The sequence below is a fragment of the Oncorhynchus mykiss genome, chromosome 12 (assembly GCF_013265735.2).
Source record: "Oncorhynchus mykiss isolate Arlee chromosome 12, USDA_OmykA_1.1, whole genome shotgun sequence".
NCBI classification, from domain to species: Eukaryota; Metazoa; Chordata; class Actinopteri; order Salmoniformes; family Salmonidae; genus Oncorhynchus; species Oncorhynchus mykiss.
Genome location: NC_048576.1, coordinates 19,472,838 through 19,498,461, shown reverse-complemented (window position 1 = coordinate 19,498,461; position 25,624 = coordinate 19,472,838). Strand labels below are relative to the sequence as shown.

Sequence of the window (25,624 nt, the reverse complement as noted above, 5' to 3'; positions counted from 1 at the left end):
ACCGATTCCCTTAGGGTGTTTCTCTTCCTCTAACTCTCTCTCCAAGTGAAAACGTGTAGGACCTACCTTCACTCACTGCTCTTTCTATCTCACATCCTGGTATAATGAGAACAACCTGCAACCCTATCTGTGAGAAAGAGGAGAGAGCTAGGGTAAAGTGTTAGACCGGACTGGGCTGGAGGCTGGGGCTGCTGATGGACAGACAAATGGGAACAAAAATAGACTGACTGAGAGGGATCTCCTTCCAATCAATGCCTGCACTCATTTCCCCATGTTACTCAACATCTGAATGAACACTTTCATAAACTCAGAATATAAACTAATCTGGCTCATAATTTTCTGTTCTCAGCAAATGCTTCTGTTTAAACTGCATCATACATTAAATAATTTGATATACAGCTGGTTGTTTAGTTAGTTAAGCAATTACAGTTCCTGTAAATGGCTTGCTGAAGGGCCCAACAGCAGGATTGTGTGGCTCTTTTGCGATTTGACCCAACAACCATCCAGAGTCCATAATTGTACAAATGGTGCTTTCAGAAAGTATTCACACGCCTTCGCTATTTCCACATTTTGTTGTGTTACAGCCTGAATTTAATATGGATTAAATGTTGATTTTGTGTCACTGGCCTACATATAATACTCCATAATGTCAAAGTGGAATTATGTTTTTAGAAATGTTTACAAATGAATGACAATTTAAAACCTGACATTTCTTGAGTCAAAAAGTGTTCAATCGTTATGTCAAGCATAAATAAGTTCAGGAGTAAAAATGTGCTTCAAACGTCACAAAATAAGAGGCCAATGGTGACTTTAAAACAGTAACAGAGTTTAATGGCTGTGATATAAAACTGAGGATGGATCAACAACATTGTAGTTACTCCACAATACTAACCTAAATGACAGAGTGAAAGAAGGAAGCCTGTACAGGATAAAAATATTCCAAAACATGCCTCCTGTTTGCAATGAGGCACTAAAGTAAAACTGCAACAAATAAAATGGCCTTTTCATGTCCTGAATTTGTTTGGGGCAAATCCAACACAACACATCCCTGAGTACCGCACTTCACATTTTCAAGTATGGTGGTGGCTGCATCATGTTATGGGTATGCTTGTCATTGGCAAGGACTAGGGATTTTGGGGGGGATAAAAAGAAATGGAATAGAGCTAAACACAGCCACAGTCCTAGAGGAAAATCTAATTAAGTCTGCTTTTCAACAGACACTGAGAGACAAATTCACCTTTCAGCAGGAACATAACCTAAAACTTGAAAATCTATGGCAAGACTTGAAAATGGCTGTCCAGCTATTATCAACAACCAATTTGACAGAGCTTGAAGAATTTAAAAAATAATAATGTGCAAATATTGTACAATCCAGGTGTTCAAAGCTCTTAGAGTTATCCAGAAAGTCTCACAGCTGTAATCACTGCCAGAGATTATTCTAACATGTATTGACTCAGGGGTGGGAATACTTATGTAAATGAGATATTTCTGTATTTAATTTAATACATTTGCAAACATTTCTAAAAAACAAGTTTTCACTTTGTCATTATGGGGTATTGTGTGCAGATGGGTGATGGAAAAAAAATATTTGATCAATTTTGAATTCAGGCTGTAACACAACAAAATGTGAAGTAAGTCAGGGGTATGAATACTTTTTGAAGGCACTGTAATTACCATAGTTGATTAAAGGTTTGCTTATTTAATTGTCGCTGTATTTAGATGTACTGTATATTTCTATAAGTGCAGTCCATTATGTCTACCTCTGTCCCCTGGCAGGTTGAGTACCAGTGTGACGGGTTCCTGGAGAAGAACAGAGACACTGTCTACGAGGAACAGATTAACATTCTGAAGGCCAGCAAGGTGAGAGAGAATAATGTCCTTACGCCACGAGCACAATATCACAGCCATAATAATACTCCTGCTTATTTCCTATATCATATAGTGGACACCTCTCACACTAAACACACTGCCCACTTAACTGGAGAAAGAAGTCTATTTTTAAGCTTTACCTGATGTAACATCCAACCCTTTGGCTTTTACTCCATTTATGGACTTCTTTCTTGGAAAAGCAGCACTGTAAAGCTTTTACCAAATGAGTTTACTGCTTAAAGAGGCTTCAGTTTTGGGACAGAGTGTAACTACGCAAATAAGTTACATGATTTAGAAAGAAGCAAATTGAAAGCGTTTCACAGGTTCCTATTCTGGGAAGTATAGGTCCTATCAGATAGAGTTGTGCCAGGCTGACAACTTGTCAACACTTCACATGAATCCTAGTTTTAAATCCTGCTTTACATTCTAATTTGAAATACATTGAATGTTAATTAAGCAGTTATATCAACATTCTACTATATTGCAGATGAACTGTCACAATCACAACACACATACACACACTCTTTCTGATGTCCCCTGACTCCTGCCTCTCCAAGCCAAACTCAAACTGCTGGATTGGAACCTAACTTCAGCATATGTTCTCTGCATGACCTTTGCGATATAAACCAAGTGTGTATTGGCTTTCTCATTCATTTGAGTTCAGTTAATTTCAGTTAACTTTCACACCCCCACTGCCACTCACTCTCTTTGGGACAAATACCAACTTTTAGTTCCCTTCATCTGGTGTTAGTATTCAGCCCTTTCACTTTCTTCCATCTTGACTTCCTCTCTCCTAATGTCCTCTCCTCAGCATTACTAATGAAACAGCCATTAAGAGCATGTAAATGAGAGGGAATATTGAGAGGCAAGGAGAGATTTCATGTTCTGCCTAAAAGCATATTGTCTGTGGAAACAAATCAATTTTCTATCAGAAAGACACCAAGCTCTGTTGAACAGCACGGAGGAGTATCAGAAGGACTGAATAGAACAAATACATGTCAGATGCAGTCAAGGTTTGCTAAACAAAAGCAGTGATGAAGACATAATAGGTCCACCCCTGGTGATGGCAGTCTCAATATTGTAAAATATCCTGTACTGCATTTCTGTCTCTACCTGTCATTTCAGTTATCTTTCTTGTGTGAGTTTTGCACCATAGTTGTCTCTGAGGCCCTTGCTCATTAAACCCTCGTATCTAGCTGAGGATGACAGTGACAGAGAAACCTGTCAACAGAGTGGAGCCTTAGAGGACTCGTGAGGGTCATGAAACTTCCTCCAGCTGATAATACTTTCCACAATGGACCTTTACTGTAATATCTCACAGCCTGACAGCCCTGATAACTCAAGCCCCAAGCCTGAGGAGAAGGATGGAGCAAGGAATCTCCATGAATCTTCATAGAAGGACCATAAATACAATCCAGCTTGCAGAGAGCTTCTTTTTTTTACAAAGCTATGAAGGAAACATTTTCCTGAAGAACGTTAATGTTCATGTCAGAATGAAACACTCCTGGCAAGTTTGGCAGAGAGGAGTATGAGAGAATAGTTATCAGTATGTATGGTGGGACTGGATTGTATCATTAGTCTTGTCACACCAGCCGTATCTGTGACAGGAATATGTATGTGCCATTATCAGTATTCCCTCTGCGTACACCTCTATCTGTCATGATCAGATGTGATGCTGCTGCTTGGTTGGTCCCCTTCACTGGTTCTGCTGAGGAGATGTGATTACAGAATGGTCCTAATTGAACACTTGAACGCTGGTTTATTGACGTTCCGTCCATTCATGCTCTTCACTACTGTTGTCTCATCAGTGCTCTTTAGCACACACTGCTATTTCACTGGATCCTGCAGTATAGCACGATTTGTATCTTATGAAAAAGACCTTTGTAGAAATTTCACACCACTTTTGGCGTGGTTTGGGGATTTGAGGTTGTTATCCAGCTGTAAAATGGGTTATAATATAATCTGTTTTATGATAAGTTGTTTGGATGAAACTCGCTGCTAAACATATGAATGATTCATGTGATTAACTTGTCCCCCATCTCCCAGTTCCAGCTCATGGCAGATCTGTTCCAGGACACTAATAAAGACAGCAGCATTTCCACATCTTCCTCCAGCAAGTCCTCCAGGGTCAACGTGCGGGCGTCCAAACCAACACCCAAAGTCCCCAACAAGGAGCATAGGAAAACCGTGGGCCACCAGGTTAGCATCCCCTCTGACACTATGAGGCCTGAGTTCAATCAACGTGCCTTTGGGCAGGAGTCTGTCTGTGCCATTGTCATAGTGCATTTCTAAAGAGTGTATTGAACCTTTCAATAGAAAGCAATGACATAACAAGTCTGTATTTTGAACATTTTGGGGGGAGTATGAACTTTCCCCATCGTAGATGTTTAACTCGTTCCCCTTCTGTGTTTGTTTACTGTAGTTCCGTAGCTCCCTGCAGCTTCTCATGGAGACCCTGAATGCCACCACCCCCCACTATGTGCGTTGCATCAAGCCTAATGATGAGAAGGAGGCATTCTCGTGAGTAAATATTCATACCTTGACTCCCTTCCCTAATCAGATCTATAAGCCTGTGGTCTCCCACAGCTTAAGAAACGTGGTACGGTCATGGTGAGGTAATATTTCCATATATAATAGAACTCTAAAGAACATGCATGTAGTCAGGTGGAAAGACAGTCAGGAGAGAGTATTGTATGGGAGAGACAGAGCGACATCACCTGGGTGTGCATGCTGTGTTTTTTCTTTGGTTGCCTTCGCCCTAGTGTAGCCTGAGGTACTGATTCTCTCTCTCTTGTTGAGTGACTCTCAAGTCCCCTTCAGCACTGTGTAAACTCTGGGGTGGCAGGTAGCCTAGCAGTTAGAGGGGTGAGCCAGTAAACAGAGGGTTGCCAGATTGAATCTCGGGTCCGACGGGGAAAACCTGTTGAAGTGAGCTAGCAACCAGAGGGTATCTGATATCAAAGATGCCATTGCCTGTCGTTGTGCCCCCCACAACAACTGCTCCATGGGCACCCAGTGTGTCAGCCCCCCCCCCCCAAAAAAAAACCTATGTATGTGTGTCTTTCGGAGGGGTTGGGATGAAGCGAGAGTTACATTCTGGTTGGACCTTGGTACAGTTGACTTATGAAGTGATCTTCGTCTTAAAGGTAGAATCTGTGAAATGACATCACCACGAGCAGCACCGCAGATATTGAGATGAGCGAGATGCAAGACTTTGCTCTCACACAGTCACACACAGTATCTGCACATGTGCACAGGTTCGCTTCATGCTGTTCACAGTGTGGTAGCTACTGGACCCAAAACAGCTGAGAAGTTGAGCATCACGCTTCAAAGCTCTTAGTTGTTGTGGAAATTGGCCCGCTATGCTGTTTACTTTCTGCATCTATGCCATATCGCTGAATCTACCTTTAATCTTAATCATACATGTTTCTCTTGCTCACCCTGGCACAACCATGTTGACTATTACTGGAAACTCTCATTCAAAATAAAGACTCAATAATCAATGTTGTCTTGATAAGCAGTGTAGAATGGGACATTTAAACCAGCACACTAGATATCCTAACTCCTGAGAAAACACTAAATATAACAAATGCAATGACCTATGTAAAATGGGATGTTGTCAATGCAGATACCCACAGGCTTTTGATTTGAGATGTTCGGTTTAGGAAGTGTATCAGTCTTAAACAGCACACATTGTAGACAGAATGTTTACTTCAGAATAACAAGAAAGAAGCCGAGGTCAGATTATGTTGGCATCTTCTTGACGCATTCTTCAGCACAAGGGCCTATTGAAGGTCTCTAAATCGAATGGTGTGCCTGCGTGAGTCACATGCTGTAGCTGGACTGTAGCAAACATACTGAAGGCTGTATGTAAGGAAACACAGTCAGTCTGCCAAGGCAGCACCGAGCCGACTAACATTTACATCCTCTCAATGTCTCTGTCTTCTACCTAATGGAGATGTGCACAATGCTGAAAGAGAAGTTTAAGCTCAGGTAGGAAGAGAGGAACAGCTTTTACTTGTCTGTGTATTGTAACTAACCCTCTTCCCAGAATGCAAGTGGGTTTTCATTGTGATGGTGGAACAATCTAGAAACTTTGTATAAGTGTTCTTTGTGTTAGTGTTCGCTGCATACCGTGTAAAACCGTTTTGCTGATCTTGCCGAGCCATCTTGTCACAAGAGGATCACAATGGAAATAATACTTTATTGTGTTATCCTTGATGATTTTACTCATTTACATTTTTTTAAATGTATGTGCTTGTTTTTAAAATGGTTCAATGAATAAATCTAAACTGAAAACAAAACTTATTTTGTCCCTGTCTTTGTTGCAGGTTTGAGTCTAGGAGAGCTGTGCAGCAACTGAGAGCATGTGGAGTCCTGGAGACCATCCGCATCAGTGCTGCTGGGTACCCATCAAGGTAAGATGCTTCTCATACACAGAGCACTACTGTTACGCTCTCTGCTGTGTGCGATAGTCGAAGCACAGAAATTAGTTGTAGTGCTTTGTGGCTCAGTTGGTAGAGCATGGCTCTTGCAATGCCAAGGGGTGTGGGTTTGATTCCCGCTGGGGCCATCCCCCAGAAATTATGCACGCAAGTCTGTAAGTCGCTTTAGATAATAGTGTTTGCTAAATGGCATATATTATTATTATTATATATATATATTACAATAGAATAGAATGTGATTGTTAAGGTACTCCTCTGTGATGTAATGGGCTTTCTCGATCTCCTAAGCAGGGGTGAAATTGAATTCCGTCTCTCCTGAGATGCGTGCTTCCCTGAGGGAGAACAGGAGGAGAGCAATGCGCCACTGGGATTTATAAAACTAGCATATATAATTTTTTAAGATGGTCATACCATGGATCAGTTAGATATTTTATTTAGAATTTTAGGACACCTATTGTATAGGTATCAAAAATATACATTGAAAAATGATTTGATAAAATATAGAATTTTACTACTATAGCCTACGCATTGACTAAGATGTTCATAAATGGCAAAACAGACAGTGAAAAAATGTATCATAATAAATAAGGTTTTGAAGTATCTGTCCTATTCTTAGGAGTTATAAGAAAGCTGATGAAATATATACTTTTTTTGGACACACATTTAACCCCTTTTTTTGTTGGTACAAAACTACTTTCATACATTTTTTAAAGCCGGTACCAGGTTACCTTCAGATGAGGCCCGTGACACTTGTGGGGTGTTGTAGAGCAAAACGGAAATCACCCTCGTGTTAGTGAGAGACTGATTTTGATGGAGACGTTTTTATTATCTTAATTAGATTGTCAATTGACTCCTAAGGATTTTAAAACAGATATTTTTCTGATATATTTGATTCTCAGCCAGTCCTATGTGATTCCAGGTGGACGTACCCAGACTTCTTCAACAGATACAGAGTCCTCATGAAGAAGTCAGATATGACCGTTGGAGACAAGAAGCTGGTGTGCAGGAACCTGCTGGAGACCCTGGTCAAGGTAAGAAAGAGTTGTTTCAGCCCCCAGAAGCCCCAATCAAGATGGGAGAGGAAATGTACGAATGTCTGAAGATATCTCTCTTGGATGACTTTTGTTCCTCCCCTGGTTGAAGGATGTTGTTCTTTTCAACAGAGCTCCCTAACTCCTTCAGGAGTCCATTGTTATATTATAGAGCCTACGGCATGTCTGTTCTGATACAGTATATGTTAACCTATCCAGTGTTGGGAGGAAACAGCTTTGAATGTATAACCTGGGGAATGGAGATGTAAAAAGGCAGATCATGAGTTTCAGTCCTGATGGAGGAATAGTGCTGTGCTCTTTAGGAATGATGGAGAATTAAGTATGCGCAGTCTGGGAGGTATTCTCTTGGCTTCTTGCTTTTCTCCATCTCAGTACATGAGCAAGAGAATATGGAGTTTATTCAGGTTAATAAATGTGTTGAATCTCTGGACAGTATGTAATGGATTTCTTAGCTGGGTGGAAACTAATTAACCTTGTGTTTGGTCATGCCCACTGATGTAACTGCCTTGATGCTCCGTTGATTGAACTGAAGTTAATGAATTCATGGAAACAAAATGGAGCTGTCTTTCTCTCTCACCAGGACCCAGACAAGTTTCAGTTTGGTAAGACCAAGATCTTCTTCAGAGCAGGCCAAGTGGCCTACCTGGAGAAGCTGAGGGCAGACAAGTTCCGCTCCGCCTGCATCAAGATCCAGAAGACGGTGCGAGGCTGGCTGCAGAGGGTCCGCTACCAGAAGATCCGGAAGTCCGCCATCAACCTGCAGAGATATGGCCGTGGATACATGGCCCGCAGGTGAGAGGAGAAACACTACATTCTGTTACACTAACAAAGCAGCAAATAATTGTATTTTTCTTGATAAATCACACAAAAAGCGTCATGAATCACTTATCCCAAATGGCAATATCAGTGCCAGTAACTTATTTCCTCCTCTTTTTGCCGTCTTTCTCTCCCGTCTGTCTCAGGTATGCGGAGCAGCTGCGTCTAACCCGCGCTGCTCTGATCTTCCAGAAGCAGTATCGTATGGTCAGAGAGCGGAGGGACTATCTAAGAGTGAGACAGGCTGTTGTCACCATCCAGGCCTTTACCAGGGGCATGTTAACGCGCAGGATCTTCCAGGAGGTACTACAACCACAACACTACCTGTCATGTCACTGGCTCACCTTTTCACCTTCTTTTTCCTGGGTTTTGTATGGGCAATTCCACCGTAAAATAATGATGCTGATACAATTTTTCACTTTAAAATGTACAGTTGAAGTCGGAAGTTTACATACACTTAGGTTGGAGTCATTAAAACTCGTTTTCAACCATTCCACAAATTTCTTGTTAACAAACTATAGTTTTGGCAAGTCGGTTTAGGACATCTACTTTCTGCATGACACAAGTAATTTTTCCAACAATTGTTTACAGACAGATTATTTCACTGATAATTAATTGTATCATAATTCCAGTGGGTCAGAAGTTTACATACACTAAGTTGACTGTGCCTATAAACAGCTTGGAAAATTCCAGAAAATGATGTCATGGCTTTAGAAGCTTCTGATAGGCTAATTGACATCATTTGAGTCAATTGGAGGTGTACTTGTGGATGTATTTCAATGCCTACCTTCAAACTCAGTGCCTCTTTGCTTGACATCATGGGAAAATCAAAAGAAATCTGAAAATTGTAGACCTCCAAGTCTGGTTCATCCTTGGGAGCAATTTCCAAACGCCTGAAAGTACCACGTTCATCTGTACAAGCAATCGTACACAAGTATAAACACCATGGGACCACATAGCCGTCATATCGCTCAGGAAGGAGACGTGTTCTGTCTCCTAGAGATTAGCGTACTTTGGTGCGAAAAGTGCAAATCAATCCCAGAACAACAGCAAAGGACCTTGTGAAGATGCTGGAGGAAACAGGTACAAAAGTATCTATATCCACAATAAAACGAGTCCTATATCGGCATAACTTGGAAAGGTCGCTCTGCAAGGAAGAAGCCACTGCTCCAAAACCGCCACAAAAAAGCCAGATGGTTTGCAACTGCACATGAGGACAAAGATCATACTTTTTGAATAAATGTTCTCTGGTCTGATGAAACAAAAATAGAACTGTTTGGCCATAATGACCATCGTTATGTTTGGAGGAAAAAGGGGGAGGCTTGCAAGCCGAAGATCACCATCCCAACCGTGAAGCACGGAGGTGCCAGCATCATGTTGTGGGGGTGCTTTGCTCCAGGAGGGACTGGTGCACTTCACAAAATAGATGGCATCATGAGGAAGGACAATTATGTGCATTGGTGCACTTCACAAAATAGATGGCATCATGAGGCAGGACAATTATGTGCAGATACACTAGAAGCAACATCTCAAATCAGCCAGGGAGTTAAAGCTTGGTTGCAAATGGGTCTTCCAAATGGAAAATGACCCCAAGCATACTTCCAAAGTCGTGGCAAAATGGCTTAAGGACAACAAAGTCAAGGTATTGGAGTGGCCATCACAAAGCCCTGACCTCAATCCCATTGAAAATTTTGGGGCAGAACTGAAATAGTGTGTGCGAGCAAGGAGGCCTACAAACCTGACTCAGTTACACCAGCTCTGTCAGGAGGAATGGGCCAACATTCACCCAATTTATTGTGGGAAGCTTGTGGAAGGCTACCTGAATTGGTTGACCCAAGTTAAACTATTTAAATTCAATGCTACCAAATACTAATTGAGTGTATGTAAACTTCTGACCCACTGGGAATGTGATGAAAGAAATAAAAGCTGAAATAAATAAATCTCTCTACAATTGTTGTGACATTTCACATTCTTAAAATAAAGTGGTGATCCTAACTGACCTAAGACAGGGAATTAAATGCCAGGAATTGTGAAAAACTGAGTTTAAATGTATTTGGCTAAGGTGTATGTAAACTTCCGACTTCAACTGTATACCAAACAAAAACTAATGATTGCAAAGTTAAACAAATCATTCAACTCTTTTCACAAGGACTACTTTTAATAAATCCACTGAAAATTGGACAAAAACACTTTAAGAACATTGCAGATGCAAAGTTTGGTAACAGAATGACGGTTTGTTGAAACATATTAGCGATCTATCAGGAGTAAAGTGTTCATTGAGAAGATGACTCAGTGTTGGACTTGTTGTCCAGTTTGTGTGACTTGAAAATTGGAGACGAAGTGCCTCCGATTTGAAATGGAATGTGATCAGGCGGACCTTGCAGAAATGCTGCCTTCTATGGTGCCTTCTCAGATACACTAGATTCCCTTTGGATTGAGATCTCTAGAATTTCTCCGACTGGGAATTCTGAAGTTACCTACATATTTCCCATCACATTGATTGTACAGTATAATAAATGGTTCCTTGTCTCTGCTATCTACCTCCCTTCTCCACCTCCCCAGTTCCTTCTGCACCACAAAGCCATGATCATCCAGAAGCATGTCCGAGGCTGGCTCACCAGGAGGAAGTTCAGGCGGGCACGGAACGCCGCCATCACCATCCAGTGTGCCTACCGCCTCATGCGAGCCAAGCGGGAGCTGAAACAGCTGAAGATTGAAGCGAGGTCCGCTCAACATCTGAAGAAGCTCAACACGGGCATGGAGAACAAGATCGTCCAGCTGCAGAGGAAGATGGATGACCAGGTACAGTCAAAGAACCATGGTTCTACCCACGTTGTAGAAGTACACTGTTCTATAAGGCTAGTAGCCTACATAATGAGTGCTATAATGCAAAGAAGGCTCAATGAAAGGACAATATTTTGGCACAATATTCATTTCCATTTGCAGTCATATTTTTGCACAGCTAAAACCATTTAGCTAGACTAAACTGTCTGTAAATTATGTTAAAAAGTGATTGATTTGAAATTGATGTCCCATATTAGTAACCAGAGCTCTCTCTCCTGTCGCACTGTGTAGACCAGCGATCTGAAGACTCAGAATGAGCAGCTGGTGGTGGCCAAAGCCTCCCTGGGCTCAGAGGTGAACAAGCTGCAGAAGGAGCTGGAGATGATGCGCAGTCGCCAGGGTGACGGCAGTCAGCTGACCTCTCTTCAGGATGAGCTGGAGAAGCTCAGGGCTGAGCTCCAGGAAGCACACACCCACATGAAGAAGCTGGAGGAGAAGCACAGCAACGAGAAGATGGGACTGGAACAGGTGAGCTATCAATCACTAAAGGGGCGAAAGTACATTTTCTTTTTACAAGGCTGTCACTGTTTCATCTTTTGTTTTACATGTAATGTAAGGGTTTTAACGTGTTTGAACCCCAGGAAGAGTAGATGTTGCCTTGGCAGCAGCTAATGGGGATCCCTAATAAATACAAATAGTTGGGATGCTGTTAACAAAGTGCTGAAGAGAGCAATCCTCTGCATCCACATGAACTAGGATGAATGGCAGTTGTACAGTACCTCAAGCTAGGACAGACTTTTTTTCTGATTAGCAGACAGGTTGCCATCTTTCTCTGTTCATTTACATCATTCAGAGTTATTGGACTACTGAACCTTCTGTTGAATGAACAAAACCTTCCTGTCTGAAACGCGTTGGTGAAAACAGCCGTTAAGTGCCTGAGTAGCTCCACAAAATGCTTGTAGCAGCGTTTTTACTGAATGTAAAACACCTGATTCTCAAGGGATTTCCTCTAACAATCTCACAATGGATTTAATTGGATTTAATTGGACTGTATCAGTGTTCTCCTACTGACCTGAAAGTGATACAATGCATATATTTTTGTATTGTTTTGGCCCCCTGACAGGAATTAAGAAAGCCATTGTTATGTACATTGGGTGTGGGCTTTTGCAGTGCCCCAGTGGTAATGGACGCCCCTCTTTGGCCCTTTGATTCTCTTCTCTTCGAGTCGGCCATTTTGTCACAATGCAGGGGCTGTCCCTGGCTCTCTAGCTCTGTCTGACATCACTATGAGAGCCTCACACACAGGAACTACAGATTCAAGTCACTTAAAGAGAAACAAACAAAATACTTTTTGGTCACTTGTAGAGGACCTTTAAAGTATGTAGCATCTATTGTGTTTCAAGGTTCTCCACGGATTGAAGTAGCAAATGAAAATAGGTCAAACAAAATCAATTGCTCTTGAACTGGCCAACCAGCTCCTTCTAATGTCTCTATTTCTTTATTTTATTCAAGCTCTTGTTCTTTTTTGTCTATTTCTTAGAGAGTGGAGGAACTGGACAGGGAGAATTCTATGCTGAAGAGTGAAAAGGAGGAGATGAACCGAAGGATTCTGCACCACTCCAAGAGCACGGAAGGTGAGTGCTTTTTATATGTCCTACACTCTTCAAACCCCTAAAAGGGAAACAATAGCGCCACAGTGATTAGCTGATGTACAGGAGGGGTTGAAGGTAAAATGGTAGACTCACAGTTAGCCCTGCAGACTGCTAACCCTGCCCTGAAGGGAGGGATGGCTTGTTTCCCCACACAAGAGGGGTTTCTGTTTGGAAGTAGGACGAGAGAAGCAGAAACTGCATCAAGTTACGCAGCAGCAATGTGAGACTTAAAAAATAAACTGTTTAACCTGAGACTGGAGTCAGCCATTGTTTATCACTGGGTGCACGTGGGGAAGTGTCACCTGTTAGCTTGGAAATATCTATCTGTAAATGTGCTAAATCTAAAGTCAGGTAGTATAGGTAGACTATTGATAGTTCATTTAAAATCCTTTGTCAATGGACTTCTTTTTGTCAATAACAAGTTACTTATGGTTTACAGCATCATCATCTCTGAACATTTTCACTGCCCTCTCTTATCTGAAGGCCATGTGCAATACTTCAACCAGGAGATTTTATCACAGAGCAGTTAATGAAAGGAGATCATTTTTCGTAATAATGTCACCAGGACAGTCTTCTCTGGTGGAAATTGAAATAGCTAGCCAGAGGCAGAGAGAGTTATTGGTCTAATCTGCTCTCTTTATCTGCAGTGTTACTAATAGGTTCTCTGGGGTCCCCTTGGGTTGAGCGCTAGCACTGTGTACTTTAACACTATTGTGCTTTTTCTTTTCTACTAGCAGTTAGAGCAGCATGTTGTCCAGGCTGGTGTAAAGATATTGAGCTAGGGATGTTACATACCAGAGAACCCCTGTTATTAATGTCTCACATTATCAGTTCAGTAGCAACATACTATGATCCCAGTCATTTTGCCTTTTTATTCAATCCCTCATAGTGTGATATGGGGATGAAGAGTCATCAGACCGCCCACCAGAGCATATAAAGATGATACATATATTCAAATAATGCATGCAAGGGTAGGTTTCAGATCATGAAACTAATAGAGCCTCTTCAATCTGTGTTTAATTCCCCTGTCATATTTTATTGCGGCCATATCTTCAGAGAGAGAGAGGCTGTGTGATATGGAGCTGAGCCGTGGGGGGACGGGGGGCAGATAGAAAAGACTGCATCAGCAGTTATCTGGAATCATGGCAATACAATCATCTATCCCTAAAATGAACACATGAAATGGTGGTGAGTTGATATTCAATACCTCTAATGGAGCGTATTGTAACTTAGCGATGGCTTGTTTTCTGGTCACTGCCTTAACTGAATTGGAGGCTCATCTAAAGGACAGCAATTGAGCAATAGTACACTGCAAAAAATCTAAACGCAACGTGTAAAGTGTTGGTCCCATGTTTCATACACTGAAATAAAATATCCCGAAAAATGTCCCTATGCCCACAAAGCACAAATTTGTTTACATCCCTGTTTGTGAACATTTCTCCTTTGCCAAGATAATCCATCCACCTGCGCCAAATACAACAGGTGTAGACCGTACTGTGAAATGCTTACTTTCAAACCCCCGAGCTGACAAGGTACAAATCTGTTGTTCTGCCCCTGAACAGGCAGTTAACCCACTGTTCCTAGGCCGTCATTGAAAATAAGAATTTGTTCATAACTGACTTGCCTAGTTAAATAAAGGTAAAAAAAATATATTATAAAAAGCCCTTAATGCAGTTCAAGAAATAGTTAAGAAAATATTTACAAAATAAACTTAAGTAAAAAAAAAAAATGTTATAAGTAACACAATAAAATGACAATATTGAGGCTATATACAGGGGGTACCGGTACTGAGTCAATGTGCAGGGGTACAGGTTAGTTGAGTTAATTTGTACATGTAGGTAGGGGTGAAGTGACCATACATAGATAATAAACAACGAGTAGCAGCAGTGTAAAAAGAAAGGGGGGTCAATGTGAATAGTCCGTGTGGCCATTTGATGAACCGTTCAGCAGTCTTATGGCTTGGTGGTAGAAGCTGTTAAGGAGCCTTTTGGACCTTGACTTGGCACCCTGGTACCGCTTGCCGTGTTTAGCAGAGAGAACAGTCTATGACTTGGGTGACTGGAGTCTTGGACAATTTTTGGGGGCCTTCCTCTGGTGTGGCATATCAAGAAGCTTATTAAACAGCATGATCATTATACAATTGACATGCTGACTGCAGGAATGTCCACCAGAGCTGTTACCAGAGAATGTAATGTTCATTTCTCAACCATAAGCTGCCTCCAGCGTCCAACCGGCCTCACAACCACAGACCACACTAACCATGCCAGCCCAGGAGCTCCACAACTGAAGAATGTCTGGTAGAAAATGTCAGAAACAGTCAGGGAAGTTCATCTGTGTGTTCGTCATCCTCACCAGGGTCTTGACCTGACTGCAGTAAAGCGTTGTAACCGACTTCAGTGGGTAAATGTCACCGGCACGCTAGAGAAGTGTGTTCTTCACAGATGAATGCCGGTTTCAACTGTACTGCGCAAATGGCAGACCGGGTGTATTGCGTCGTGTGGGCGAGCAGTTTGCTGATGTCAACAAACAGAGTGCCCCATGGTGGGGTTATGGTATGGGCAGGCATAAGCTGCAGAAAACAAACACAATTCCATTTCATCGATGGCAATTTGAATGCACAGAGATACCGTGACAAGATCCTGAGGCCCATTCATCCACCACCATCACCTCATGTTTCAGCATGATCATGCACGGCCCCATGTCGCTAGGATCTGTACACAATTCCTGGATGCTGAAAATGTCCCAGTTCTTCCATAGCCTGCATACTCACCAGACATGTCACTCATTGAGCATGTTCAGGATGCTCTGGATTAGAAGTGTTCATTCAGTATTGTTGTAATTGTCATTATTACAAATTTAAAAAATGATTTTTAATTTTTTTTTTAAATCGTCCGATTAATCGGTATCAGCTTTTTTGGTCCTCCAATAATCGGTATCAGTGTTGAAAAATCATAATACATCAATAAAATCAATTTAGCCTCAAATAAATAATGAAACATGTTCAATTTGGTTTAAATAATGCAAAAACAAAGTGTTGGAGAAGAAAGTAAAAGTGCAATATGTGCCATGTAAGAAAGCTTACGTTTAAGTTCCTTGCTCAGAACATAAGAATAGATGAAAGCTGGTGGTTCCTTTTAACATGAGACTTCAATATTCCCAGATAAGAAGTTTTAGGTTGTAGTTATTTTAGGAATCATAGGACTATTTCCCTCTATACCATTTGTATTTCATTAACCTTTGACTATTGGATGTTCTTATAGGCACTTTAGTATTGCCAGTGTAACAGTATAGCTTCCGTCCCTCTCCTCGCTCCTCCCTGGGCTCGAACCAGGAACACAACAACAGCAGCCACCCTCGAAGCAGTGTTACCCATGCAGAGCAAGGGAAACAACCACTCCAAGGCTCAGAGCGAGTGACATTTGAAACGCTATTATAGAGCGTGCTAACTAGCCAGCCATTTCACTTCGGTTACACCAGCCTCATCTCGGGAGTTGATAGGCTTGAAATAAAAAACAGCGCAATGCTTGACGAAGAGCTGCTGGCAAAACGCAAAGAAAGTGCTGTTTGAATGAATGTTTACGCGCCTGCTTCTGCCTACCACCGCTCAGTTAGATACCTAGATACTTGTATGCTCAGTCAGATTAGGACACGATAGATAATATCTAGTAGGCAGAATGATTGATTGTTTTTATAAGATAAGTTTAATGCTAGCTTACTGCAAGTTTACCTTGGCTTACTGCATTCGCGTAACAGGCAGTCTCCTTGTGGAGTGCAACGAGAGAGAGGCAGGTCGTTATAGCGTTGGACTACTTAACTGTAAGGTTGCAAGATTGGATCCCCCGAGCTGACAATGTGAAAATCTGTCGTTCTGCCCCTGAACGAGGCAGTTAACCCACCGTTCCTAGGCCACCATTGAAAATAAGAATGTGTTCTTAACCGACTTGCCTAGTTAAATAAAGATTAAATAAAGCTGTAACAAAAAACAAAAACAAAAAAATCGGCCAAATCGGTGCCCAAAAATACTGATTTCCGATTCTTATGAAAACTTGAAATCAGCCCTAATTAATCGGCCATTCCGATTAATCGGTCGACCTCCACTCTGGATTGATGTGTATGACGGCGTGTTCCAGTTCCCGCATATATCCAGCAACTTCACACAGTCATTGAAGAGGAGTGGGACAACATTCCACAGGCCACAATCACCAGCCTAATCAACTCTATGTGGAGGAGATGTGTCGTGCTACATGAGGGAAATGGTGGTCACACCAGATACTGACTGGTTCTCCGATCCACGCCCCTACCTTTTTTTTAAAGCTACACTATATATACAAAAGTATGTGGACACCGCTTAAAATTAGTGGATCCGGCTATTTCAGCCAGACCTGTTACTGACAGGTCTATAAAATCGAGCACACAGCCATGCAATCTCCATAGACAAACATTCACAGTAGAATGGGCTTACTGAAGAGCTCAGTAACTTTCAGTGTGGCACCATCATAGGATGCCACCTTTCCAACAAGTCAGTTCATCAAATTCCTGCCCTGCTAGAGCTGCCCCGGTAAACTGTAAGTGCTGTTATTGTGAAGTGGAAACGTCTAGGAGCAACAACGGCTCAGCCACGAAGTGATAGGCCGCACAAGCTCACAGAACAGGACCACCGAGTTCTGAAACGCATAGCGTGTAAAAATCGTCTGTCCTTGGCAGCAACACTCAATACCAAGTTCCAAACTGCCTTCGGAAGCAACGTCGGCACAAGAACTGTTCGTCGGGAGCTTCACTAAATGTGTTTCCTTGGCTGAGCAGCCGCACACAAGCCTAAGATCACCATGCGCAATGCCAAGCGTCGGCTGGTGTAAAGCTTGCCGCCATTGGAGTGATGATTTGACAGTCAGACGGATGAATCTGGGTTTGGCGGATGCCAGGAGAATGCTACCTTCACCGATACACAGTGCTAACTGTAAAGTTTGGTGGAGGAGGAATAATGGTCTGGGGCTGTTTTTCATGGTTCGGGCTAGGCCCCTTAGTTCCAGTGAAGGGAAATCTTAACGCTACTGCATACAATGACATTCTAGACAATTCTGTGCTACTAACTTTGTGGCAACAGTTTGAGGAAGGCCCTTTCCTGTTTCAACACAACAATGCCCCTGTGCACAAAGATAGGTCCATACAGAAATGGTTTGTCGAGATCGGTGTGGAAGAACTTGACTGGCCTGCACAGAGCCCTGACCTCAACCCCATCGAACACCTTTGGTATAATTGGAACGTCAACTGCGAGCCAGGCCTAATTGCCCAACATCATTGCCGACCTCACTAATGCTCTTGTGGTTGAATGGAAGCAAGTCCCCGCAGCAATGTTCCAACATCTAATGGAAAGCCTTCACAGACAAGTGGAGGCTATTATAGCAGCAAAGGGGGGACCAACTCCAAATTACTGCCCATGATTTTGGAATGAGATGTTCGACGAGCAGGTGGCCACATACTTTTGGTCATATAGTGTCTATAGTGACCAACAGATGCACGTCTGTATTCCCAGTCTTGTGAAATCCATAGATTAGGGCCTAATTTATTTATTTAAATTGACTGATTTCCTTATTTGAACTGTAACTCAGTAAAATTGTTGAAATTGTTGTGTGTTGCGTTTATATTTTTGTTCAGTGTAAAAGAAGAGACTCAGTTGGAAGTGAATGAAAATGATTGATGTGGATGTCCTGTGTGTCTGTGTTTCAGACCAGGAGAGCAGTGCATCCCAGAGTGTGGGTCGGGTCCAGGCAGAGCTGGATGAGGAGAGGCAGCGCTACCAGAACCTGCTCAGGGAGTTCTCCAGACTGGAGCAGAGATATGACAACCTACAGGAGGCCAAGGTATGTGTGTGCCTGTGTATGTATGTAAGTGTCTTATGCCAAGATAGATGTCCAATGGTTCCCTGTCTCCTCCTACCCTTCAGTTCCAACCTGGTCACAAGAGAAACAATTCTACTCAGAGCAGCCTGGAGTCTGACTCCAACTATCCTTCCATTTCTACCTCGGAGTTGGGAGACACTGACGATGCAATCCAGCTCGTAGAGGTAAGACCCTCTTAACTAGTATGAACCAGTCTTATACAGCCTTATACCGTCTGTTCATAGTTACTTGTGCCAGTTTTTTGTTGTGACCTGATATTGTCACCCTGCAGGAGATGGGAGTGGAGAAGGCAGCAATGGACATCGGTGTGTTCATGAAGCTGCAGAAGCGTGTTCGAGAGCTGGAACAGGAGAGGAAGAGACTGCAAGTCAACCTGGAAAAGATGGAGGACCAGGTTAACTGCAAGGTGGGCCCATGTCTCAGTCTAGTGTAGTTCTTTTCTTGCTTATTTTTGTATACTTCTAAAATACCTACACAGAAGTTTCTGCTTTTACTGCAGGTTGAACTTTTGACCTTAAAAAGATTTTGCCTTGAATACCTTTAAGTTTAAGATTAGGATCGTGATCCTCAAACTTGGTGCTTGGGTAATAACATTGCACAATAATGGCCTGCCTCCGCCTTATCAACCTGAAGTGGAATGATTACGATTTACAATCTCTCTTAGGGAATTGAGCCAAAGACTACGTCGGAGCAAGAGAGTGAGGACCTGGCCTACAACAGTCTCAAGGTACAGATCCATCCACCACCACACAGATACACACACACATACACGGACAGTGTGCAGTACTAGTCTGCAGTGGGATGTCTCTATTTGTGGTGTTTGATTTCTTCTTCACTCTGGCTGTTCTGCTGTCTTTGGCCGTCCTGCCTATGAAACTGTGGGTGAGTGGAACTTCCAGAGGATAGAGAGAGATACTGGCAGGCAGGCACGGCATGGGTACATGGTAGGATAAAGCGAGATACTGGCAGGCAGGCATGGCATGGGCACATGGTAAGATAGAGAGAGAGATACTGGCAGGCATGCTCGGCATGGGCACATGGTAAGATAGAGAGAGAGAGATATTGGCAGGCATGCTCGGCATGGGTACATAGTAGAATTTAGACAAAATAGAGCGGTTTGTGGAGAGAGTTGGGTAGAGATGCCGGTGGGACAGGCTGATTTGGGTGAGACCGAGAGAGAGGTTAGTGGGAATAGCGTGACAGGGTTCCAGCAGGGATGCTCTGATGGGAGGGTGCCCCAGGGGCAGGATTTGATGTTCAGGTAATGTGTAAAGGGAAAGAACACACAAACATTTATTTGATTTAATAACTCATGTTCAGCATATGTGCCTTGGTGAGAGAGAACCACTCTTGCTTTTGGCATGGATAAATCATTAACTTCTATGGCACAGTTGAGATCACCAGTGTGATTAAGTCTAATGCATTACAATATTATCAGAGGAGTCCATCTCAAGGTGCTTTTGAATTAAATCAAAAGTACAAGAGTTCAAAGTACAGGAGAATCCAATTTGAACATTTTAGAATATTTTTTTAATGTACAACATAGATAGATATATGGAAAATAATAAATAAAATGTGATATGAACTGAATATATGAAATTATTTTCATTTAAAGATTGTAACTTTAACCCCCCAAATGGAAAAATGACAAAATAAATACAAATTTGGTCACCCACAAAATTGGCCCATCTATACAGGGGGCTTGCTTTTTGCATCTCGGTCAATAGCACCATAATACCACACAGCACAGGGTTTAGATTTGATTGGCAGTAAAAATATGTGTGTCATGGTTTGAGTCATGGGTCCTATTGTCGCTGAGCAAAATGTTGCCCATTGGAACTTGAAGTCTGTAGAAGAGAACCTTATAACTACTATTGGTGCCTTTATTTATGCTGAGGGACTCACTGCAAAGAGAGAGTTGAGCACAATTAGTCACTGGTACGGTATCTTAGAATATGAATAATCTTGTCAGTCTATCCATTTATCAACTGCAGTAGTCTGAAAGCCATGGCTGGCTTTTACCTACATTCCTTAGCTCAGAGTTTGGTAACAGGAGGCTTCGGGCCAAAACCGGCCTGCAAGTTAAAAATAACGTTTTTTTGGGGCCCCCAGCATTTGCAGGAATCACTAGGAATTCCGCTGAAAATGTGTTTAATTTAGGAGATCTGTTTCCAAGTATTCCCACAAATAAAACAGACGTGATTGTGTCTCAATGTAATCAAGGTATGAAATGTTATTTCAAATACAATATCTTTATTGGCTTAGTTGTGGTCACTTTGCAGTGTACAAATTCTCATCATTATTTTCCGGTCCCCCGACTATTCGCTCAGACAAAAATCGGCTTGCGGCTGAATCAAATTGCCTACCCCTGCCATACTGTAGATAAATAGCTACTTGCCATAGCTAAAATGAAAATCAAGGACAAATAGTTTTGATGTCTCTACAAGGATTTACTTACTAAGCTACTCACAATGAGCACAGTTGCATCCACACAATAATATGATTATTGTGGATAGTCAGATTACTATAATAGATCATCTAAAATGTTTACATGCTTTGCAAGAAGAATGATTTCCCTAATAATCCTGTTTACATGGACAAATCTCAAGTCAGGCTACCTAAAGGGACTTTCATAAATGCAGAAAATCAGCAATCAAAAAAAAAAATGTACCACGGTGACCATGTTGTTTTTGCGAAGGCAATTTCATTCTGAGTTTGGATCTATAAAGTCTGTATGTGAAAATTATTTGTAAGATGCATACTTTCAGTTTTTCCGAACTCCGCCCGTGCATAAGAGGGAGGCTTGCGCTACCAGTGCTGGCACATGTGCACATCAAATACACAACTGGAACGCTAATTAAGCTGTTTACATGTCTTAATCATTTTAAAGATTGTTCAGAAAACCAGTGTTTTAATCAGCGTATGCTTACTTCGGTTATGACCGTATGCCGATTTAAGATGAGTAGAGTAAGGCGTTTAACTATTTCTATACTCGGCCTACTGCCATAATCAGTTTAATATCAAATGATTGGCGTGCATGTAAACATACTCAATGTGGCAGCAATCACATATTATTCTGCTCTACACTGAGTGTACAAAATATTAAGAACACCTTCCTAATATTGAGTTGTACCCCTCCCCCCTTTGTCCTCAGAACAGCCTCCATTTGTCAGGGCGTGGATTCTACAAGGTGTCGAAAGCATTCCACACGGATGCTGGCCCATGTTAACGCCAATGCTTCCCACAGTGGTCAAGGTGGCTGGATGTCCTTTGGGTGGTGGACTATTCTTGATAAACATGGGGAAACTTTTGAGCATGAAACTCAGCAGCATTGCAGTTCTTGACACAAACAGGTGTGCATGGCACCTACTACCATACCCCGTTCAAAGGGGTATGGTAGTGGGGTAAATAGGGGTAAATATTTTGTCTTGCCCATTCACCCTCTGAATGGCACACATACAGAAGCCATCGCTCAGTTGTCTCGAGGCTTTAAAAATCCTTCTTTAACCTGTCTCCTCCCCTTCATCTACACTGATTTAAGTGGATTTAACAAGTGATATCAATAAGGGATCATAGCTTTCACCTGGATTCACATTGTCAGTCTGTCATGGAAAGAGCAGGTGTTCTTAATGTTTTGTACACTCAGTGTATATTACTTTATTACTTTTATTGCTATCAATCACTGTCATTCTTTCCAACATTGAGCCTTGGTATTTAATCACTTTGATAACCAATGATTACATAAACTCAATTTTAGATTGCCAATAAATCTCTTTGTACTTTGGCCGTGTGTTTCCACAGAGGCAGGAGCTGGAGTCTGAGAACAAAAAGCTGAAGAACGACCTGAACGAACTGAGGAAGGCCATTGCTGACCGCGCCTCCCAGAACAGCTCCTCCAATGAGCTGCAGGATGGCTACAACCTGCTGCTTGGCCAGCTCAAAGCAGCCAATGAGGAACTGGAAGTGCGCAAGGAGGAGGTCCTCATCCTCAGGACTCAAATTGTCAGTGCAGCCCATCAGAAAGAGGAGACAACCAATCAGATCGTAAGTTGACAAACTGGGAGTTAAATTGACATGGCTTTGGTTGCCTGTACTTGGGAAATGCAGCATTGATTGTCCACTTTATATGTCCCTGTTTGCTTATCAAAAGGTACAGGCACATTAATATACTTTAATATACACATTAATATACACAGATCACTTGCTCACATCGTATATAGACTCATCTTTCTACTGTATTATTGACTGTATGTTTTGTTCATTCCATGTGTAACTCTGTGTCGTTGTATGTGTTGAACTGCTTTGCTTTATCTTGGCCAGGTCGCAGTTGTAAATGAGAACTTGTTCTCAACTGGCCTACATGGTTAAATAAAGGTGAAATATAAAATATAAAAAACATGATAGACAGTCTTCAACTTCTTACACAAAACAAAAAAATGGAATAAGAAACATTTGATCAAATGTTACATTCTAGTTGGGTTCAGACAACGGTACAGCCACACTACATTTAAAAATATATATATTTTAGTTATATAGCAGACACTCTTATACAGAGCTACTTACTGTAGTGAGTGCATACATTTTCATACTTTTATTTACTGCTCCCCTGTGGGAATCGAACCCACAACCCTGGTGTTACAAGCTCCATGCTCTACCAACTGAGCCCCACAGATCATTAGCATGTATAGACTAGTATGTAACTAGAGTCATTATGAGACTTATGACAGAGACTGGCCTCCAACAGAGATGGGACTAGGAGTGTAAAAGACTGGGAGTCGATGGCAGATCATTCCTAACATGGTAATGTTCCTACAGTGTATTAACCTGAACTTATGTCCCGATGAAGAGCATTGTTAATGCGATCTCCCCATGCTGTTAAGCCGACTCAAGGACAGGAGAGCAGAAAGGATGATGGTGTGGAAGGCAGCAGAACAAACAGTCTTTAATCACCGAGGCGTATCTCTCCAATTCTCACTCCTCCTCATGCCTCACAAAGACGTTTCCCTAACAGAGAGAGAGAGATGTGGCAGAAAGAGGAAGAGATCACTGTCAGTATCATGACTCTCTTTATGTGGCTGTCTAGTTAATATATCAGACTACTGAGCGGCTCTCTCCCAGTCCCACCTTCTAGGTTAGTCGAGGATATGCTTGGCGTGTCATACTCCTTAGAAGGATTTTTAATTTAAAAAAATAATAATAATTTCACCTTTATTTAACCAGGTAGGCCAGTTGAGAACAAAAGCAAATTAACACTGGAGTGATAGATGTGCAGATGATGATGTGCAAGTAGAAATACTGGTGTGCAAAAGAGCAAAAAAGTAAATAAAAACAATATGGGGATGAGGTAGGTAGATTGGATGGGCTATTTACAGATGGGCTGTGTACAGCTGCAGTGATCGGTAAGCTGCTCAGATAGCTGATGTTTAAAGTTAGTCAGGGAGATATAAGTCTCCAACATCAGCGATTTTTACAATTCATTCCAGTCATTGGCAGCAGAGAACTGGAAGGAAAGGCGGCCAAAGGAGGTGTTGGCTTTGGGGATGACCCGTGAGAAATGCCTGCTGGAGCGTGTGCTACGGGTGGGTGTTGTTATCGTGACCAGTGAGCTGAGATCAAGCGGAGCTTTACCTAGCAAAGACTTATAGATGACCTGGAGCCAGTGGGTCTGGTGACGAATATGTAGCGAGGGCCAGCCGACGAGAGCATACAGGTCGCAGTGGTGGGTGGTATATGGGGCTTTGGTGACAAAACGGATGGCACTGTGATAGACTGCATCCAATTTGCTGAGTAGAGTGTTGGAGGCTATTTGTGATTATGATTGACATGTCTTGCCCTCAGAGATGATGGCCTGTCTCACCCTCAGAGATGATGGCCTGTCTCTCTGATTATTCCTTCCCCAACTGATTGGTTCAGATGCAGACTTAGACAGGCGCTGGCCTGTAGTATGAAAGTGCGTTGAGGACAGTTTTACTACAATAAATGGGAAAGGAAAGGGGGATACCTAGTCAGTTGTACAACTGAAATGTGTCTTCCACATTTAACCGAACCCCTCATACTGTATGACTGAGGTTTATGAGTGAGTATTAAACACTGATTGGGTTTGATCTAAAGAGGGAAATAGATTAATCGATCAATGTCTGCATTATTCATTACCTTATAAAGCAGTTGTATCCACCAACTCTCTCCCAATGTCTTTACTACGGGTCTGATGGTATCGTAAATTTATCTCCCTCTCCTCTCCATAGGAAACCAATAACGTGCCTGAATGGACCAACAGCAAGAAGCCCATAGACAAGGAGGAGGCTGTGAGGGCCTACCATGGACTCTGTGAGTCTAAGAAGTAAGTTTGTCTTTCTGTACCTACTATTGTGAGTGCAGTAATGGAAAACAAACAGGCCTGTGATGAATATGGATGTTTCTGTTTTTTCTCTCATACCCACTGGTGCACAGAATGGGCAGCAATGTTTTTAAATGTAAATATCACATGGTTACTTATGGATTGGATTGAAAATTTGTCACACTGGTGGTTCAGCTTTCTTTCTATGTGACTGCAGACAATTACATAAGTGTTGCCTACTGTAGTTTTGTCCAACTGGAGATTGCCTAGAGACGTTCACTACTGTACCTCTATGCCCAGCTTTCAGTTCTACTACCAACATCAGTCAGTTGTAGTCCAACAGACCCAGTTTAGCTACAGAATGTTCAAGAGAAGAGAATGACTTTATTATCCCCATGGGGACATTTTTTATTTATTTCACCTTTATTTAACCAGGTATGCTAGTTGAGAACAAGTTCTCATTTACAACTGTGACCTGGCCAAGATAAAGCAAAGCAGTTTGAAACATACAACAACACAGAGTTACTCATGGAGTAAACACACATACAGTCAATAATACAGCAGAAAAAGTCTATATACAGTGTGTACAAATGAGGTAAGATAAGGGAGTTAAGGCAATAAATAGGCCATGGTGGAGAAGTAATTACAATATACCAATTAAACACTGGAATGGTAGATGTGCAGAAGATGAATGTGCAAGTAGAGATACTGGGGTGCAAAGGTGCAAGATAGATAAATAAATAAATACAGTATGGGGATGAGGTAGTTG

General features: G+C 42.0%; 1 protein-coding gene across 3 annotated transcripts in view; it reads left to right on the top strand.

Annotated features, from left to right (window-relative positions):
* Nucleotides 1–25,624, top strand: part of LOC110537143 (unconventional myosin-Vb) — a 75,814-nt gene that overhangs the window by 36,720 nt on the left and 13,470 nt on the right. For all 3 annotated transcript variants that reach the window (XM_036937131.1, XM_036937133.1, XM_036937132.1), the window contains exons 14-29: nucleotides 1,777–1,860; nucleotides 3,916–4,068; nucleotides 4,292–4,389; nucleotides 6,201–6,287; nucleotides 7,234–7,345; nucleotides 7,947–8,158; nucleotides 8,329–8,485; nucleotides 10,745–10,984; nucleotides 11,258–11,494; nucleotides 12,507–12,600; nucleotides 18,346–18,479; nucleotides 18,563–18,682; nucleotides 18,790–18,924; nucleotides 19,183–19,245; nucleotides 22,320–22,562; nucleotides 24,764–24,858. In XM_036937131.1, the coding sequence (XP_036793026.1) occupies nucleotides 1,777–1,860; nucleotides 3,916–4,068; nucleotides 4,292–4,389; nucleotides 6,201–6,287; nucleotides 7,234–7,345; nucleotides 7,947–8,158; nucleotides 8,329–8,485; nucleotides 10,745–10,984; nucleotides 11,258–11,494; nucleotides 12,507–12,600; nucleotides 18,346–18,479; nucleotides 18,563–18,682; nucleotides 18,790–18,924; nucleotides 19,183–19,245; nucleotides 22,320–22,562; nucleotides 24,764–24,858 (2,264 nt within the window). The remainder of the gene's footprint in view (nucleotides 1–1,776; nucleotides 1,861–3,915; nucleotides 4,069–4,291; nucleotides 4,390–6,200; nucleotides 6,288–7,233; nucleotides 7,346–7,946; nucleotides 8,159–8,328; nucleotides 8,486–10,744; nucleotides 10,985–11,257; nucleotides 11,495–12,506; nucleotides 12,601–18,345; nucleotides 18,480–18,562; nucleotides 18,683–18,789; nucleotides 18,925–19,182; nucleotides 19,246–22,319; nucleotides 22,563–24,763; nucleotides 24,859–25,624) is intronic.